Source organism: Nyctibius grandis, chromosome 1 (genome assembly GCF_013368605.1).
Source record: "Nyctibius grandis isolate bNycGra1 chromosome 1, bNycGra1.pri, whole genome shotgun sequence".
NCBI classification, from domain to species: domain Eukaryota; kingdom Metazoa; phylum Chordata; class Aves; order Nyctibiiformes; family Nyctibiidae; genus Nyctibius; species Nyctibius grandis.
Genome location: NC_090658.1, coordinates 111,220,711 through 111,237,946, shown reverse-complemented (window position 1 = coordinate 111,237,946; position 17,236 = coordinate 111,220,711). Strand labels below are relative to the sequence as shown.

The following is a 17,236-nucleotide window of genomic DNA, read 5'->3' as shown; positions in this document are numbered from 1 at the left end:
TTCACTTCTTGGAAGCACCACACAAACGCATGGAATCACAGTATGGTTGAGGGAAGGGACCTCCAGAGGTCTCTAGCACAGCCTCCTGCTCAAAGCAGGGTCAGCTATGACAGGTAGAGTTTGACCCGTAACCACCGTCCCCAGAGTCCAGCCATTCAGTTTGTTTCTCACCCACATGGTTGTTCACCCATCCAGACCATAATGTAACTGAGTCCTTGATACAAAAATACTGTGGAAAACAGTTTCAAAAGCCTTACTAAAGTACAGGTAGACAACATCTGCTGCTCTCCCCTTGTACACAAATACCGTCATTTTATTATAGAAGGCAATCAGGTTGGTCAGGCATGATCTACCCTTGCTAAGTCCACACTGACTGTTCACAATCCCCTTCTTCTCCTTCATGTGCCCATGAAATCTCCTTCACATGTTCCAGAAGGACTCACTCACGATGTTGTGAGGGCCCTAAATGAGGCTGCCAGCCTATATCTCCCCATATCTCACTTTAGGCCTGTTTTTAAGCTGGGTGCAACATCTGCCCTTCTCTACTCATCCAGGAGCTCCTCTGATGTCTATGCTCTCTCAAAGATGATAGAGAGTGGCCTTGCAAGGGCATCAACTAGTGCTCTCAGCACCCTTGGATGCAGCCCATCAGGTCCCATGGAGTTCTTGCAGGGAAACTCTGCCTTGACCTTCATCCACTACTGGTAGTTCTCCTGAGACTATCCTGAAAAGCAGAAGCCTTGGACACCTGATAGCTGAAGACTGAGGCAAAGAAGGCATCAAGTACCTCAGCTCTGTGTCCACTTTTACCTGCCCCATTCAGCAACAGACTCACATTTTCCTTGTTCAGCCTTTTATTACTAATATAGTGACAAAAGCTCTTCTTGTTGCCCTCAGTGTCCCTTACAAGTCTTAATTCCAGCTGAGCTTTGACTGTCCTGACACCATTCTCACACAACCATGCAGTGTTTCCACATTCCTCCTTTGTAGTCCATCTTTGCTGCATTTTTACAATGAAGCTGAGTCATGAGTTCCCTGTTTAACAAAGCTCTTATCCTGCTAAGTCTACTTGACATCCTGACTATTGTGACGGATATTCTTGTTCATGGAGGAGGTTTCTAGTCTGTCACTCCACTCTGGCTGGAGAGATGGTTGGACCTAATTAGCTAGAGATTTCATCATTACAAAAGTAATCTCATGCAGCAAAGTAAGTCACAGAAAGACAGAATATAATTATCTTTGTTTATTAGTATGAAGATACACTAAAATCTTACATCACTTAGATCGAGAAGTTTCCTTAATCAAGAAGATAAATGTCATGGCCAAATCTTTATTTAATATACTCTGGAAAATCTCTGCAATTGAGGCTTCCTTTATTCTCCTTCACAAAATAACTCTAATAGCCAAAAAATTCTGGAGAAGAAGAGAGAGAGTGAAGAACATTTCCTAATCCTCATAATTGTACTCTTCTACAGATTTTCTCCTTTAGACGAAAAGACAGTGAGTGGTAAAACAAACCATTCAACTTTGGAAAGGTGGTCTTCATCTACTTGTGCTTCTCCATTTTCTTCTTTTAGAAATAATTATTAGAATTACAACTGGAATGAATGAAAAACTCCTTCACCATGAAACTGCATAGAAACAGATTACTCAGATGACCGTGTGCATCTCTAAGGACAGAGATTCCACCCAATCTAAGCTTGAATTTTGGATCTTGGAATCATGATCTCACATACTACCTAGATATTTCAGGTATCTTACTTTTAAGAGGCAGACTCTCCTAGGTCCAACTGAAAATTAGGTCCAGCCTGGCAAAGCAGCAAAACATAAAATATACACACATACATACATGTGGGTGTAAGTAGCATGTTACATGGCGTACTATTCCTGAAGGGTTTCTGATTCCTGAATCACAAATTCCCCAGTTTACTTTGCTGCAGAAAAATTAAGTAGCAGCTTAAGCAGAAACATTCTCCCATGCAATTCCTGAAATAAACTGAACAGCAATGAATAATCCTGTTCTGCCCAAATATACCAAGCAAACGAGTGGTAGCAGATCTGTGGACTTCGTTGGTGTGTATAGCTCTGAATACTCTTTATAGAACATGCTACACAGAAATCACACAAGTAGCCGTAACCCAAACATCTAAACTGGTTATCACTCCTACAAAAAGAACTAATGTTTAAATAAGTATTTAAACTTTGTCGTGATCAATTCAGTTGTGAACCTGTTAATAATACCCAGAATATCATGATTATCCACAGAATAGTGTTCACTTTGCAATCATATAAAGGGATTCTGCTATCAAAAAGTCTGTAAATCTGGATACTAAAAAACAACAGTCAAGAACACAAAACTATTTTAACAGAAAGAAACAGCTACAAAAACATCGGAATCTTTCTTTTTTCCATAGAAGAAATTCCAGGATTAGGGAAAATCACAAGCCAAACATAAGTCAATCGTCTATTTCATGCTCCAGGATATGTAATTATGAGTACTTCAGGAGATACGTCTAGAGTAATCCTGCTCGATTCAGCATATTGACCAGGCCACAGCTGGGAGTCCCGTAAACAATTCTTAGAGCCAGATATAGGCCAACTGAAAAAAGTCAATAGCAAAGAAAATGCGTGACTCAAAAAGTCAGCGGATTGATGGTGATTATACTACAGAAGATATATTGACAGTCTTCAGATACACAGAAAACTGCTGCAAAGAGCAAATATCCTACTGCAATGACCAAATGAAGTAACAGCAGACTTCAACTGCAGCAAAAAAAAAAAGGAGTAAAGCCAAAGGAGTGAAGAAATACAGATTAATCAACTCAATCTGATCCTGATCAACTTGGGGCTACAGGTGCCAGCGAGCAGCAGGACGGGGTGGCTCCACCAGGGAAGGTAAGCAGGGAGCTCAGGGTGGTCATGAGGCAAGCAGGGGCAGTGTCCTTACACACCAGCAGTGGGCCCCACATTACGTGAGCAAGAAAAGTAAAGCAAAATGACAGACAAACTACAAAATCAAGCCTGACAAAATAGCGAGGAATGTTTATAAACAGACACAGGTAATGCATGAAGAAGAGACATGTATATTCTCCTTAAAATTGATCAAATCAGGAAAGTTCTTTCTCCCGCCGTTTGGTTGATCCATAATGAGAAAATTTTGTGTCATATACTCACTTCTCTTCACTACCACTATAATCAAACTGTTGGCAGACTAACAGTCAAGATACCAGCAAGACCTGGCAACCTGCAACAGGAACTGAGAATAACTGGGAATTAAGTCATTAGGCTACTGGGAACTGCAGTGACATTTATATATTGCTTTTTGTAGTCACAAAAAGCCCTACGTTACTGCTAGGTTATGGGTGTTATCTCTTGTTCAAGGATGCTTTAAACCAGAATTAAAGTGCCTAAAATATTCTTTTCAAAAGATTTTTTTTTCAACTCTAATCTCCCTCCAATCTTTAGTTTATTTCCTAACTTCTCCTGATGAATTAATAGGAAGAATAATTTCCCCTAGAAAAAAAAGAGGATGCTTTGCATGCCTCAAAAATTACCCATGTGTACTGCCTGGAATATTCTTCACTAATCTGCTCTGCCTCACTTCTTAAAAGAAAGAAGTAATGATGCGTACTCTGCAGTCCATGAAGAAGAAGAGCAAAACAAGCAGCAGAAGCTCTTTCCTCTATAGAGTTCCTCAATTTGTGTAACTAAGGGAATTTGCTAATTGAGGGAATATTTTCTTCCATCTTACTTCTCACAGCACATCTGAGAATAATACTCCAAATCACACCCTCAGATGTAAGAAAACGGGAAAGGAGTAGTAAGAAGGACAAAGAGAAAGAGCTGACAACATTTATTCTTTCAGCCTGGTCTATAGTGCTATGCATTACATTAGAGCCTAAATATTCTAAAGAAAGTGGAGTTTTGGCGAGGGAGGGCAAGGAAGAGACAGCTACTCTCCTCATTTGTGCACTATTGGAGGGCCTGGGGGGAGAGAGGGAGAGAGCGCAGATAGTAAGAAGGATGCATCTTTTATTCATATTCAGAATATAAAAACACAGAATCAAATTTATTGAGCCTATACCCAGACATTACAAGAGAAGTAGGTTTGCAGAGCAAAACTACTTTTGTCAAGGACACAACATGCCTACCACGGGCATTTTGGACTTACTATAGCATGGTCCCATGGACTGAACCCTCATTAGTGGCTGCAGTTAACCAGGTGCATCTATGAAACACCTTTCAGTTTAGTTCCATCTGAAAGACATTCAGCTTAGATGCTTTTGTATCACCATTTTAGTTCACACTAGTAGTAGATTTTTTTAAGCGAATCTCTCCCAGTCATCCCCACTTCTCATGCTGTGGTCTGCACTGTAGCATGGTCTCAGAGCACACAAGGTATGCCCCAGGGGTAAACATAGAGAGCCCAGATACTAATGGGTGTTCAGTCCACAGGATCAGGCTAGAGCTAATCTGAAATAAAACCCCAGAGATTCTTATAGTGTGAATGTTCAGTTCTCTGTCTTACTCCACAAATCTGCTCCTATTCAGATTCACAGCTTACCAACATAGGATGTACCTTTGGTGCACTCCAAACCACTTTACAACACAGACTAAACGGCAATAAATACAAGATGATGAGATTCACCTGAAAACCATGTCCCTAATCCAAAGTAAAATATCAACGCACATGTCCTAGGACAAAATAAAGACTCTCTGGAATGGAATATTTTCCATCACCATTTTATGCTTTGTTCTGCAAGCCACAGAGTATATAAATATTTGTTGTTTTGAAAAAAACAATTCCTTTAGTCAGCTCACTGGTAGTAAATTCCCCTAAATAAAAGGGTCAGCAAGTCTCAAACACTTCTGAGCACATCAGGTTAGTATCACTGACAAACGAGACAGCTACAGCGAAATGGACAAGTCTAAGCAGTGGCATCTATACTAGCACATAAAGCAGCTGAGGGCCTGGAGGTCAGCTGGCACAGCTCATATCAGTGAATCTAAGCGCTTTTGCCCTCCCTGAAGACATGAACCACAATCGTGCTGCCCACTGGAATGGTCTCAAGTCACAGTCTGGATATTGCTTTGAAGACTGCTAATTAGCCTAAGACAAAATTATGCTAAGGAAAATACTAACAGTTTAACAGTACGATCAAATGCATTTTAGTGCTTGGAGCTATGCCATGGCCACCTTAGTGCAATCGGTAGCCAGTAATTCCCACCTGCAGAAGGGAAAGGCTATCAAAACCTATCTTCAGAAGGGTATGGTCTGAATGGAGTATTATTCTGCTTCTATAGCAGTTACTTGACCACATCCATTGAAGCTCCCAGACCTCGAGGTATGGCTGTACCTGTAAATCACAGGTTACCCTGCACCACCAGTGGAGGACTGGAAGACTATTAAAAGTCTTGAAAAACTACGACAAGTTGTTATGTTCCAGATAACTGAAATAGTCATAAAAAGTATCTGTAGAGCTCATTAGTGAAAGCACCTTAATTTCACATGAGAACATGAAACTAGTTCTGCAAGATATTTGATCTGTAAATATCAAGCAAGCTGATAAGAGACTATTTAGACTGCAGTTTACAATTAGCGTATGTAAATTTTTGTTCTGTGTAATAATGTTCAAGATGACAATTTTCCATTGTATTGAACACAGGCTACTGCTTGGATTGTTCTTCTAAGTCACATCCAATTAAATGTAAAATAGAGAATTAGAGCAGAAGCCCTCCTAACAAAACATCAACACTAGAAATAAAAGCAGAGATTACAGTCAGACAAGTCAGAGAGAAATGCTATTCTTAGCCCTAAATAATGTTCCCTCATCTTTCATTTTGGAGAATGTTTTGATTACTTAATTTAAACGGAAAAGATCCTTTCTTCCCAGGACAAGAGTTTTTCAATTTATATCAATAATACTCTCTTGGCTGCCCTCTGTTTGCCAAAGTTTCACAGAAATACTTGAAAAATAATGATGCTCTACAAAACAATCTACTTTTTACCACTTATAAATTCCATCCAAAAGGAATTTATCAAACTGCATTATGCTCATCTCACACTTCAGTGCCATAAACCATGGCAAAAGGTTGGTGGGTTTGTTTCAGTTTTATTTATCTTACTTCTACCAGATATGCTGGGCTAAGTCATAACTTTTATAAGGCAGAATGGTCTGGAGCTAATTTTCAAAATATAAAAATATTTTTAAAGTTCTCCCAGAGCAGATAGCTCTAACACTAATTGCTTGAAAAATATACGTGAAACATTCTTTGCACTTTTTTTGTGGCACTTGGTAATGAATCACATATTGGAGTACAGAGAGGAAATTTTATAAATTTTAAAAGATGAAGTCTTCATTTTATGCTATAAATTGATGAAGCAAGATGTTTTTGTGGAACAGAATCAGATTGACCCTGGTCAGATTAAAATGACACTAGAATTATGAGAATTACATAGTCAACTCAAGCACGTTTGCTACATTTAATTATATTTAGTTATGAAAACTACAGCCAGTAGACATTAAGTTAACCTTACTGACATTCATGGAAGTCTGTCAAACTGATGAAAGCTGCAAGGAAACAGAGATAGCAAAGACTTAAGTATGGACTTTACCTACTACACACAGATAGAAGTAACCCAGAAAAAAACAACCCAGTGCTCCCTGAGATCTAGGTAACACCTGCCTGCCTACTCACTCTTTTCACATCCATTCTCTTTAACAACTACCCTATAATGTTTCTGTTCTTTAAAAAAAAAAAAATATTATTTCTCCTCTATTCATTTTTGTTTACTTCTTATCAACTGGTGGGATAAACTGTGAAATGGAGCATCTACAAAGAGTACATGTTCAGCTAATGAGAAAGCCTGAACTTTTTTTTTTTTTTTTTTTTAGAGGTAAGGCAGTGACTATAAAGAAGGAGCAGAAATGAGTGAAGTACAGAAGTGGAGGGGTATATAAGCACAATAGTACATAAGCACAATTAGTCACACAATAAACTAAAAAATGAAGAGGTGACAAAAAACAAATCAAGTCAGATTGTTAATTGTGGTTGGTTTGGGTTTTTTCCTGACTTAGAGTCAGTAAAAGATTACCTATTCTTTCTTCTTTCCTGACATGTGAAAGAAATATTCTTGAGGGTATTAGTCACAGATGGTTCCAACTGCTACAAGATTGCCCTTGATAAGAGTTACAAATTTAATGTTTGTTTTCTTACTCTAAAGGTTCAATTACAGGCAGTAAAAGTCAGGAGAAGGAAGCATTCTTCCAACCTACAATTTATATTGTCTAACTGTCATAAACAACAGAAAACTCTTTGGGGTTGTGTGTGCAAAACAGATCCTAATAATTTCAGTTCGTTAATTCTCACCAGTAGGTTGCTGTGGTAGCATTTTGACAATTCAGACTTCTGACTTGCTTCCTGGACCACCTGCCTTTAGAAGTACCCACATATTCCTATGCTAGATATGCTTAAAGCAGACTGCTTTCTGGTTGGAATCAGTATGTTTTCTGAAAAGATCATGTTGCTTTTGAAAGTCCCTTGGGACCAAGGCATCCTGCTACATCTCCAACCTTGATTGCTCACACTGAGTAGAGATGGTGACATGCTTTTGTTAATGTCCCATTTAACAAAGAAAAAACCACAGCTGTTAAACTTCTGGAAGTCTAATTTCAATGAAGAAAATAATTTTTGCAAATGGAAGGTACATTGGATAGATTTAAGCCTCATCTTCTGAAACTTCATAAGTAAAAAGGGTGATATATATTGAATTTAACTTGATTGGGAGCAAAGATGTGTAACTGTAAACTGTGAAAAAAATAGGCCCATATCCAATTTCTGCCATCCTTCCCTTGGAGATAACACTATGTAACAAATTAATAATTCAACCTTAAACTGGTGTCAGGTGGTAATTTTGGCTACGGCAGATTTCAGTAATTTTCTAATGTAAAATGAGTGTGAAATTTGTCTTAAGTATACCAAGGAAATTGGAAGTTTGTGTGGAGTTAGATACAAAGGATTGAAGTGCATCTATTACCTATAGATTATCTGAAAACTGAGAAAGTCTTCATTTAGTGTTTGATAACCTTGGAGGATATATGATTTCTACAGAGAGTAAGAATAAAAAATTCTTGCCTTATGAATTGTAAATGGAACTAACCATAACTCATTCTGTGATTATCACATGGAAGAAGTATCATATAACTAGCCCAGGTATAATACAGTTCTTGACAGAAAACAGTGTCTTTTTTTCCCCCCCTCTATTTTTCATATATTACAAGTAGAGATACATACAGGTATGCACACTTGTTCCCGTAGAATCAAAGATTCCTTTAATGACCACAAAATCCTGAATAACAGACTTGGAGATTTTAGTACAGTAAATTTACTCTTCAAAGCACACTAAAAAGTCTAATCCTTTCATGTAATCTCATTTTTCTCTTATTATTTAAAAAAGACTATTCTGTTTAGCACATGCAGCATATGCACCATATGACGCACCAGATGCCTTAGTAATTAATTCATCTTTTAAATGAAAAGTACAATAAACAGTTGCATAAAACAGTGTGTTGATGCAACTGGTAAGTACACTGACAATTCAAAACTAGGAAAGGAAAAGATTTTATAAAAAGCAATAGCTACATCACAAAACAAGACTGTCAGACTAAACTGGCAACATACACTTATTTAAGCTTCAACTGTATTCCGAAAATGAGCACACAGCAGAGATCACTGTATATCCTTATATACACTGCCATCAGGGCTCGTGAACAGTGGCAGAAAAACATCTAAATGCTACATTTACAAAAATGCTGCATAAGACAGCAGGTTATGTTGAAAAAAAAAAAAACAGAGGAAAAGACACATGATAAAAAATTAGATTGTAATGACTGCTTGAAGAGAGTAGAATATTTTGCTAGCATAGAAGAAACTTGCATTTTATTAACACAACACCTACGAGCAATTCCTTAAGCCCTTCTCAAAACATAACTTAATACTGTTAGACGGGATTTGTATGGAAAGGTATGTGCCTATGAATTTCCTTGCAGTATCTACATCTTAGCTGCAGCCGGTGAAACAAATGAAAAATCTATTTCTTTCCCCGTTGATTGAGTAGGCTTTGCTGGAGAGGAAAATGGCAACACGTGCTTGTGACAGACAGTTTTCAAATATGCATGCGTCCTCATGATATCCAATACGAGATAAATTTTTCTGACACCTTCCTCCAATAAGCTTAATAATTTTACATACACTCAAGAGGAAAAGACAGCTTCTATAGAGGAAACAAAATAAATATTCACTACCACCTCCCATATTATTTAGCACTGTTTTGAATGTGTATGCTCATTATTGTGTATTTTTCATGTAACATATAAGCTATTATATAAGCTATATAATATATCCCTATTATAAAAAAAGAAATCTAACTCCAACCATCCTGTGATCCTATGATCTAATCTTTGGAGAAGTTTCATCATGTATTAAGGAAATGTAAAGTACTGAAAGACAATTTACTCAATCCAAATTAAAAAAAAACAAATGAACAAAAAAACCCCTGAACCCTCTTTTCTTCAGCTTCTGCACTAGTGAAGTAGGAACTAAAACGCTCACCCACTTCACGGTGTACTCTGAAACTCAGTATACTATTTACAGTTTATCCAGTGTACAGACGGATGTTAACAACTGTTAGCAGTATGAACCAGAATATTAGCACTGAGGAAACTCAGTCCACCAGCACACACAGTGCAGCCAACACACTATACTGCCGCTAGCTATGAAAGTAGCCCATCACAAAACACAGGCCCGTTTGAACTTCTTCCATTTGTTGTTAGTCCTCCCACAAAACTGGGCATAAAAAGAGATTCCCCATCAAAAGGTGCAACCACCAAACTTCCATTTTGTGGCAAGGAAGAATCATAAAGAGCTGACGATAAAGATTTGACACTGAAAAACTTTGATTCCATCTCTGGATAAGACTGCTTCTGTGGTCCTCAACAAATCAATTAACCCCTCTCTGCTACACATCTCTGGAAGTAAAGTGCAGAAGTCAGTACTCCTTTAGAATCATAGAATCACAGAATCATTTTGTTTGGAAAGGACATTTAAGATCATCAAGTCCAACTGTAACCTAGCACTGCCAAGTCCATCACTAAACCATGTCCCTAAGCACCACATCTACTCATCTTTTAAATACCTCCAGGGATGGTGACTCCATCACTTCCCTGGGCAGCCTGTTCCAATGCTTGATAAGCCCTTCAGTGAAGAAATTTTTCCTGATATCCAATCTAAACCTCCCCTGGCACAACTTGAGGTCATTTCCTCTCGTCCTATCATTTCTTACTTGGGAGAATAGACCGACACCCACCTCGCTACAACCTCCTTTCAGGTAGTTGTAGAGAGCGACAAGGTCTCCCCTGAGCCTCCTTTTCTCCAGACTAAACACCCCCAGTTCCCTCAGCCACTCCTCGTAAGACTTGTGCTCTAGACCCTTCACCAGCTTCATTGCTCTTCTTTGGACTCTCTCCAGCACCTCAATGTCTTTCTTGTAGTGAGGGGCCCAGAACTGAACACAGTATTCGAGGTGCGGCCTCACCAGTGCTGAGTAGAGAGGGACAATCACTTCCCTAGTCCTGCTGGCCGCACTATTTCTGATACAAGCCAGGATGCTGTTGGCCTTCTTGGCCACCTGGGCACACTGCTGGCTCATATTCAGCTGACTGTCAACCAACACCCCCAGGTCCTTTTCCGCCAAGGAAGTGCTATGAGACTCAGTGGCTCAGACTCTGGGAAGTATGTTTATAGTGCAGATGATAACCACCCATGAAAAAGCTACTCTGGATGCAGTTTGCACAGCAGATCACATTACATAGAACTTGCTTGTTCAGGGGAAAAGGTTCTCTTCAGTTTTTATTCATCTGGTGATATTGAAGTCTCATATAAACTGTGCAAAGGCAAAAATACCAAAAAACCAGGCATGAACAGTCCAGCAAGTTTGTCATGGTGGAGGGAAGAATTATAAGGCTAACAGTTTTACGATATCGTACAGCGTAAGCATGTACTATGCTTCTTTAAATACAGTATAAAACAACTGAGGTTTTGCATCAATTTCCCTGCCTGGAACTTCTCTAAATACTACAAATGCATTTTGTCCCTACTACAATCTGAATTTCACAAGGAGATGATAAATGAGATAATATTGATTAGATTGTTCTAAAGGGTTCCAGCTCTTCAAGGTTATATCCTTTAGAGAGTTTGTAAATCTCATTACAGAAATCTGCCTGCTGATATACATAAACAAAGAGTGCCAGAAGTGTTCCAAGCACAACAGCTCGTGCTGGAATCACACTGTTCTTCAGACAGAAAGTTCAGACAAGCAGGTACAGAGTTCAAAATGGGAGAATCAGCCTGCATTTTTCAAAGAAAACACACCAAAAAAAATTAGATCATATCTGTATTAAATGAGTGTTACTGAGAAAGGGTGTCTGGAGTGAAGCACAATCTTGGGCCTCTGTTGGCTTTAGCTGTCAGCTTCTTCAGTAATATGAAGAATGATCAAATCCACTAAATTGTTCCAAGTACTTTACTTTAACATGCAGGTTTTATAGTAAATGAACCTTAACTTTAGATGAAAGTCAGCATCATCTTTTCCCTGCTTTTAGTGGGGAAAAAAAAACATACATGAAACAGCATGAAAAAAAGCAAGTAAAATAATCTGCTAAATTCCCCTCAAGTTATGCATTCATTCTTAAGTAATGGAGGAAAAAAAAGCGGCACTTTTACTAGCCATCTGCTTTTTATAAACTTTCGCTGCCTAGGATTTCTCTCTGAGATATCGGGGGGGTGGGGGAAGAGTAATACTGAAAAGGACCAGGGATCCTTCTGTCCTTCTGTTTAGTGGACAGAAGGCTGTACAGAGTTGCCAGTGCACTCTGCCAGCCACACAGGCTAACAGCATCAGCAACAACAGAGACATGATCCATTTAATCATTTCCCTTTACTTGGCATTCATTAGACTGCATCCAGTTTTGGGCCCCGCAATACAAGAAACACATTGACAAATGGGAACAAGTCCAATCCATGCCAGCTAAAATGGTCAGGGGGCTGAAGCACTTCCCCTGTGAGGAGAGACTGAGTAAGCTGGGCTTGCTTGAACCTAAGGAAGAAGCGGCTTTTAGGGGGAGCTAACAGCAGCCCCCCACTTCACTGTGAAAACAATCCAGTAGGGAGCAGGTTGCCCATAGTGGTTGCACAGTCTCCATCCTTGGACGTTTTCAAGATGCAATGGGAAAAGTGCTGAGCAACTCAGTCTGAATTCAATACAGTCACTGTTTTCAGGAGGTTAAGCTCGTGGACCTCCCAAGGTCTCTTTAAACCTGAATGAGCCTGATTCGTGTTTGCCGTCTATTATCATGATGCCACTGACAAGCAATATTAGGTGTCAGTGTTGTAGGAATATAGCCATGCCCTGTTCCTTCTGCTGAACTCTGCTACCGTTTCTATTCTCAGCAGTCTCTGCACTCCTAAGTGAAAGTAATTCTATTTATATTCATCTTATATAATGTTTAAAACATCAGAAAAAAAATGCTTACAATATGAAACACAGATCTGAGGTGTAACAAGAATACCAATGCTGTTCTTTTTCTGAGATCAGACATTGTTTTTCAGAGCAGAAGGTAGGGACAAGTCTTATTTCCATTAAGACATTAAAGCCAGAAGCTTGAATATGCTTTGTATCAGTTTGATAACTTTTTTCATGGCGATATGTATAGGTAGAAGCAGGATTCAGATTTAGTTTGATGGTAGGGAAGCCAAGTGAAGAAACGTGAAATGTTTGCATACTCTGGTGTTTAGTAAGTGCTTGGTAAATTTCTTTAATAGGATCTCAAAAATATTAATTTCACAGATTTTTAGGGGAAAAAACATCTTCCCAAATTAGTGGGAAGTCAACAAAATTTGCACTGGAAAGTAATTATTAAGCCTCACACAGCAGAATACATGGACACCCCCTCCCTATCATGAAGCTCCGTCATCTGTTTTCACGTGTTCTCCATCCCAAAATCAGGAGACAAATTCTGTTCACTTCACGACAAAAGTTTCTGAAATCAGCTTTTGCGCAGCAAGGAATTCTAATAGAAAATGAGTGTGTGGGAGGAAAAGCTTCAATCAATAAGTATATCCTATTGATTTGTATTGTGGCGTAGACAGATCTCGGAAATAATCTTGAAATCCATGCCGCCTTAGTGCTGATAAAACTTTTAATAAAAAACATAGGAAAGTTGAAGCTTCTTACGGTCACATACAGTATGACTGAATGCAGTCCAAGCCTATCAAAATACTGCCGTGGAATATTAATGGTGGTCATCTGTTTTAGGAAAATGGCAAGATTAAACGTTGACCCTGAAAAGATAGATAGGGAAAAGGCAAGACACCGATGTTTGTGGTAACATGACACCTAGTGTTCACTTTCAGGAAGCTTCTGTATTGGTGGGTGCCAAATTTTGAAAAAACATCAATTGATGCCCCAGGACTTGCATTCCAAAAAAAAAAAAGGTGATGGGTAAATATTTATATTAGCATCTCTACCCAAGTATCTAAATTACATAGACATAGTGAAAAAAAGAGGAGGAGAGGAACAAAAAAATCTGCTTGTGCTGCATTTCCTCCTCTTATTGAGTTCACAGTTTGGGTAACTCCAGAAAAGAGTGCTATCTAAAAGAAGTTCCACATCATCTTTTTCCTTTGGGTTTCCGCTGACTAAAAAAAGTCTACTCATAACTTTCACACACAGGCACAAAAAAGCTATTAGAAAACTAGGTCTACTACATATAACGTGCACAACAGAAGTTTAAGAGAAGAGTCCCTATTCTAAAAAAAAACAAAAAAAGCTAGTGACAAGGTTTATTTACACATAGCAATGAGTGATACACTTTTATTTCTTCATTTAAAATTCTGTCATATCAACAGTACAAGTGCAAGGCTATTGTTCCCTTTCATGCTTCTAGCAACACTGTGAAAAAAAACACAGTATCTAATGCATACTAGATCAATGAGACCATAAAATCCACGTAAAATCACAGCACAGGCACACTGACAGACATAGCAGGTAACAATTCCAAAGGGATTTGACCTCTTGAGTATTTCTGAGGGGTAAAGAGGAAAGAATTATATGAGAAATCAGAACAAAAAGTTCACTACAGAGAGAGGAAACATACACTGCTTTCTGAAATCAGCTCAATAAGAACATGTATCTGATCCTGAATGAAACAAGTATCAGAAATTACACTAAGAGACTGGCAAAACATTAGAGACAACGTCTGACTGAAACTCCAGTTCTATAGAACAGAACATAAACAATGGCACTTCAAGAAGTTTATAGATATATTGGGAGAAACATTCTTAAAAGAGCTTGTTAGTGTTAAAGATACAAGCATACAAAATACATGAGTATTGTATTTCCAATCTAGCATGCTGTCTTTAATTTAAAAGTATGCCGAGTTACTTTCCAAAGAGTAGTATTTAACTGTCATCCTTCTGAAGAGAAAAAACCAAAAAACAACTTGTACATTTAAGTATTAAGACTGCCTAGCTACCACAATCCCAAACAATTAATTGGACTCAGCATGCAATATGTAGTAGTTAAATGGTAACTAGTGTTATTATATCTTATTTCTGAGAAAAATGTGCACACAGTCAATACATCAACACTAAAATATACATTTTTCTTTTAGCAAGGTAAACAGACCCAGATTCCAATACTGTTAAATAACTCAAGAAAATGTAAGTCAAGCAGTTATCCCACTGTTAATTATAAAACAAGTCTTCATTTTTTTAAGACGTTGGGGGCATACTTCTCTGCAGAGGCTGAGGGTGTGGCATCTCTGGGAAGCCAGGAAGTTATGAACTCACCTAAATAAATATCTACCATAAGATGTCCCTGTTGAACTTAAAGTCTATATGGCTTTTTTTTAAGACTATATATACATGCATTCTTTCAATCATACGCCTCTATTCAAAATACTCCAGAAAGTGAGACTAAGTTGTTCCGTGTTTATTTGAAACAGACAGCTTGCCAAAGCTTTCGATTCATGGTACTATTTCCTATTTAGGGTCCACGTAAACTATAGCCACAAGCCTTTAGTTCCTACCACTCTTGTCCAAAAGGTCAGTTCACTATTCACTCAGTGTCTGTCTAGTTTGGCCCCAGGCAGAAGTCCCATGAATATCAGCAGGAACAGCATGTCCTATTGGCCTTAAACATATATATTTAACACCACTACAAGAATACCAGTCATAAATTTCACCTAACGATAGCGATTATCCCTCACCTTTAACACTCAAATATTCTGAACTGCCATACAACCTACTCAGCTGTTAACATTTTAGGTAATTGCTGCACACATTATTTTTGCAGTTCAGGAACAGGTCTTACAAATTAAGAGCTGTGGAACAGCTTTAAAACACAGAGGATTCTACAGTAGGTTTAATTCAATTGATTCCTTTTGAATTACAGAAACTGTAAAAACCCAAAGGTTAAACGTTTGCGTCTCTTCACACACAGTCAAAAGAGAGATGGAAATATACAGTGCACACAGTGCAAAAGCTGGCTAGGACAAGACAATAATTTGTTTCCACAGATTTCCGTGCAGTTGTCACACATGCTTATGATGTCAGGTATCCTCTACCCTTTACTCCCACACTTGCATCTTCAAATATTTATTTTCAGCCTTATGATTACAGAGGCTCAAAGCAGTTATGAATTCACTGTGAGGGGGAACGTGTCTTTAAGTCATCCTTCATGCAGCTGATAGGAGACACCTTCTAAACAACACTCTGGATAAAACAAGAGGAAGTTAACACAGTTTTCCTTCAAAAATTGCAAGGCTGTGGTCACAGAAATAGCTCAACGGACAGGGAAAAAAGAAAATAAAGGGCTGTTTATTTCAGCACCAGTGAACTACTTTATAACAAATGCAATGACTAACTTCTTAGACTGAAAAACACTGCGATTACATTTCAACAAAACAACTTTACCTGCCAAAAAGAGCAACACATTAAACCACAGAGCCTGTGATGATTTTAAAAGGTACACAGGGCATATCTACTACATTTTATATTAACCAGGGACAGCTGAGAACCGCCGTCAGAGAGCATCATTCATAAATTATTTTCCAAATACGCTGCCGTGAAGTAGCAAGTTATTTTCCAACTCCCTCACGGGCTTTCTCTTAAAAGTGCGTGAGGTGCTAAATCCGCCGAAGTAGCTCTTTTTTTTTTTTTTTTTTGTCAGCACAGGCTTGCAGCTGGGTTACAAACCGAGCGATTCAACGCTGTCCCCGGGAAACTCGACCCTCACGCTGCAACCTGTCACGGCGGGTTGAAAATCGCGATCACAGCAGCTACAACCCCCACAGCGGCGGGGGACAAATCCCACCCGACCGCGCCCGGATCGCCGGTGCCCGCCCGGCTCCCTCCCACCCGCGGCCGGTTGTCGGGCGGAGGGGGCGAAGCGCGGGGAGGCGGGCACCCCACCCGAGGGAGCCGCGCTGAGCCTCGGGAACTGCCGCCTCGTCCCTCCGAGCACCCCTCGGCGTCGTGCGGGGCTGGCGGCCCGGCCTGCGCCGCCCCGCTTCCCGCTCCTCTCACGCAGGCGCCTCCCTCCCGCCCTCCGGGCAGCCTCGTCGGCGGGACCCTCCCCACCCTCCGCCCCGCCGCGGGAGTTGGTACCGGGACGGGCTTGAGAGGGAAAGCGGGTACTTGCCCAGGTAGGGACGAGGAGGCTGCCGGGGCGCTCGAGCGGTGCTGGAGGAGGCTGTTTCCCCGCCACGCTCATCTCCTCCCATGCAGCTGGCGTAGTCCTTTCACACGGGCGCCTCGGCGGGACGCGGCGCCTTAGGCACCGACTCCCAAACGCCCGCCCCTACCAGCAAGCGCCGGCTGCGCGGGGCAGGCTCGCACCGCACCGCTCTGCGCTCTGCCCCGCGGCCCGGGCGGGGCGGTGGCACCGGCAGGGCGGGCGGGGCGTGGGACGTGGGGGTGCTCGCCGGAGGTTCGGAGCCAGGAGGGGAGAGGAAGGTGGCGGAGTCGCGCTGGCTATTTAACTTCGCTCTTCTCGGGGGGGAAGGCGCCGCCGCCCTCGCTCCCCTCCCCTCTGCGGCCGCATCCCGAGCAGCCTGTCTCTGGGTGCTGCTACGAACCCTGCCACGCTCCTCCCCGATACGGCACGGCACGGCTTGGC

General features: G+C 40.3%; 1 protein-coding gene across 1 annotated transcript in view; it reads right to left on the bottom strand.

The window, feature by feature from the left end:
• SNTG2 (syntrophin gamma 2) overlaps positions 1-16,831 on the bottom strand; it is a 310,557-nt gene extending 293,726 nt beyond the window's left edge. The window contains exon 1 of the mRNA XM_068409305.1: positions 16,760-16,831. Coding sequence (XP_068265406.1) covers positions 16,760-16,831 — 72 coding nt within the window. The remainder of the gene's footprint in view (positions 1-16,759) is intronic.
• Positions 16,832-17,236: the final 405 nt, after the last annotated feature.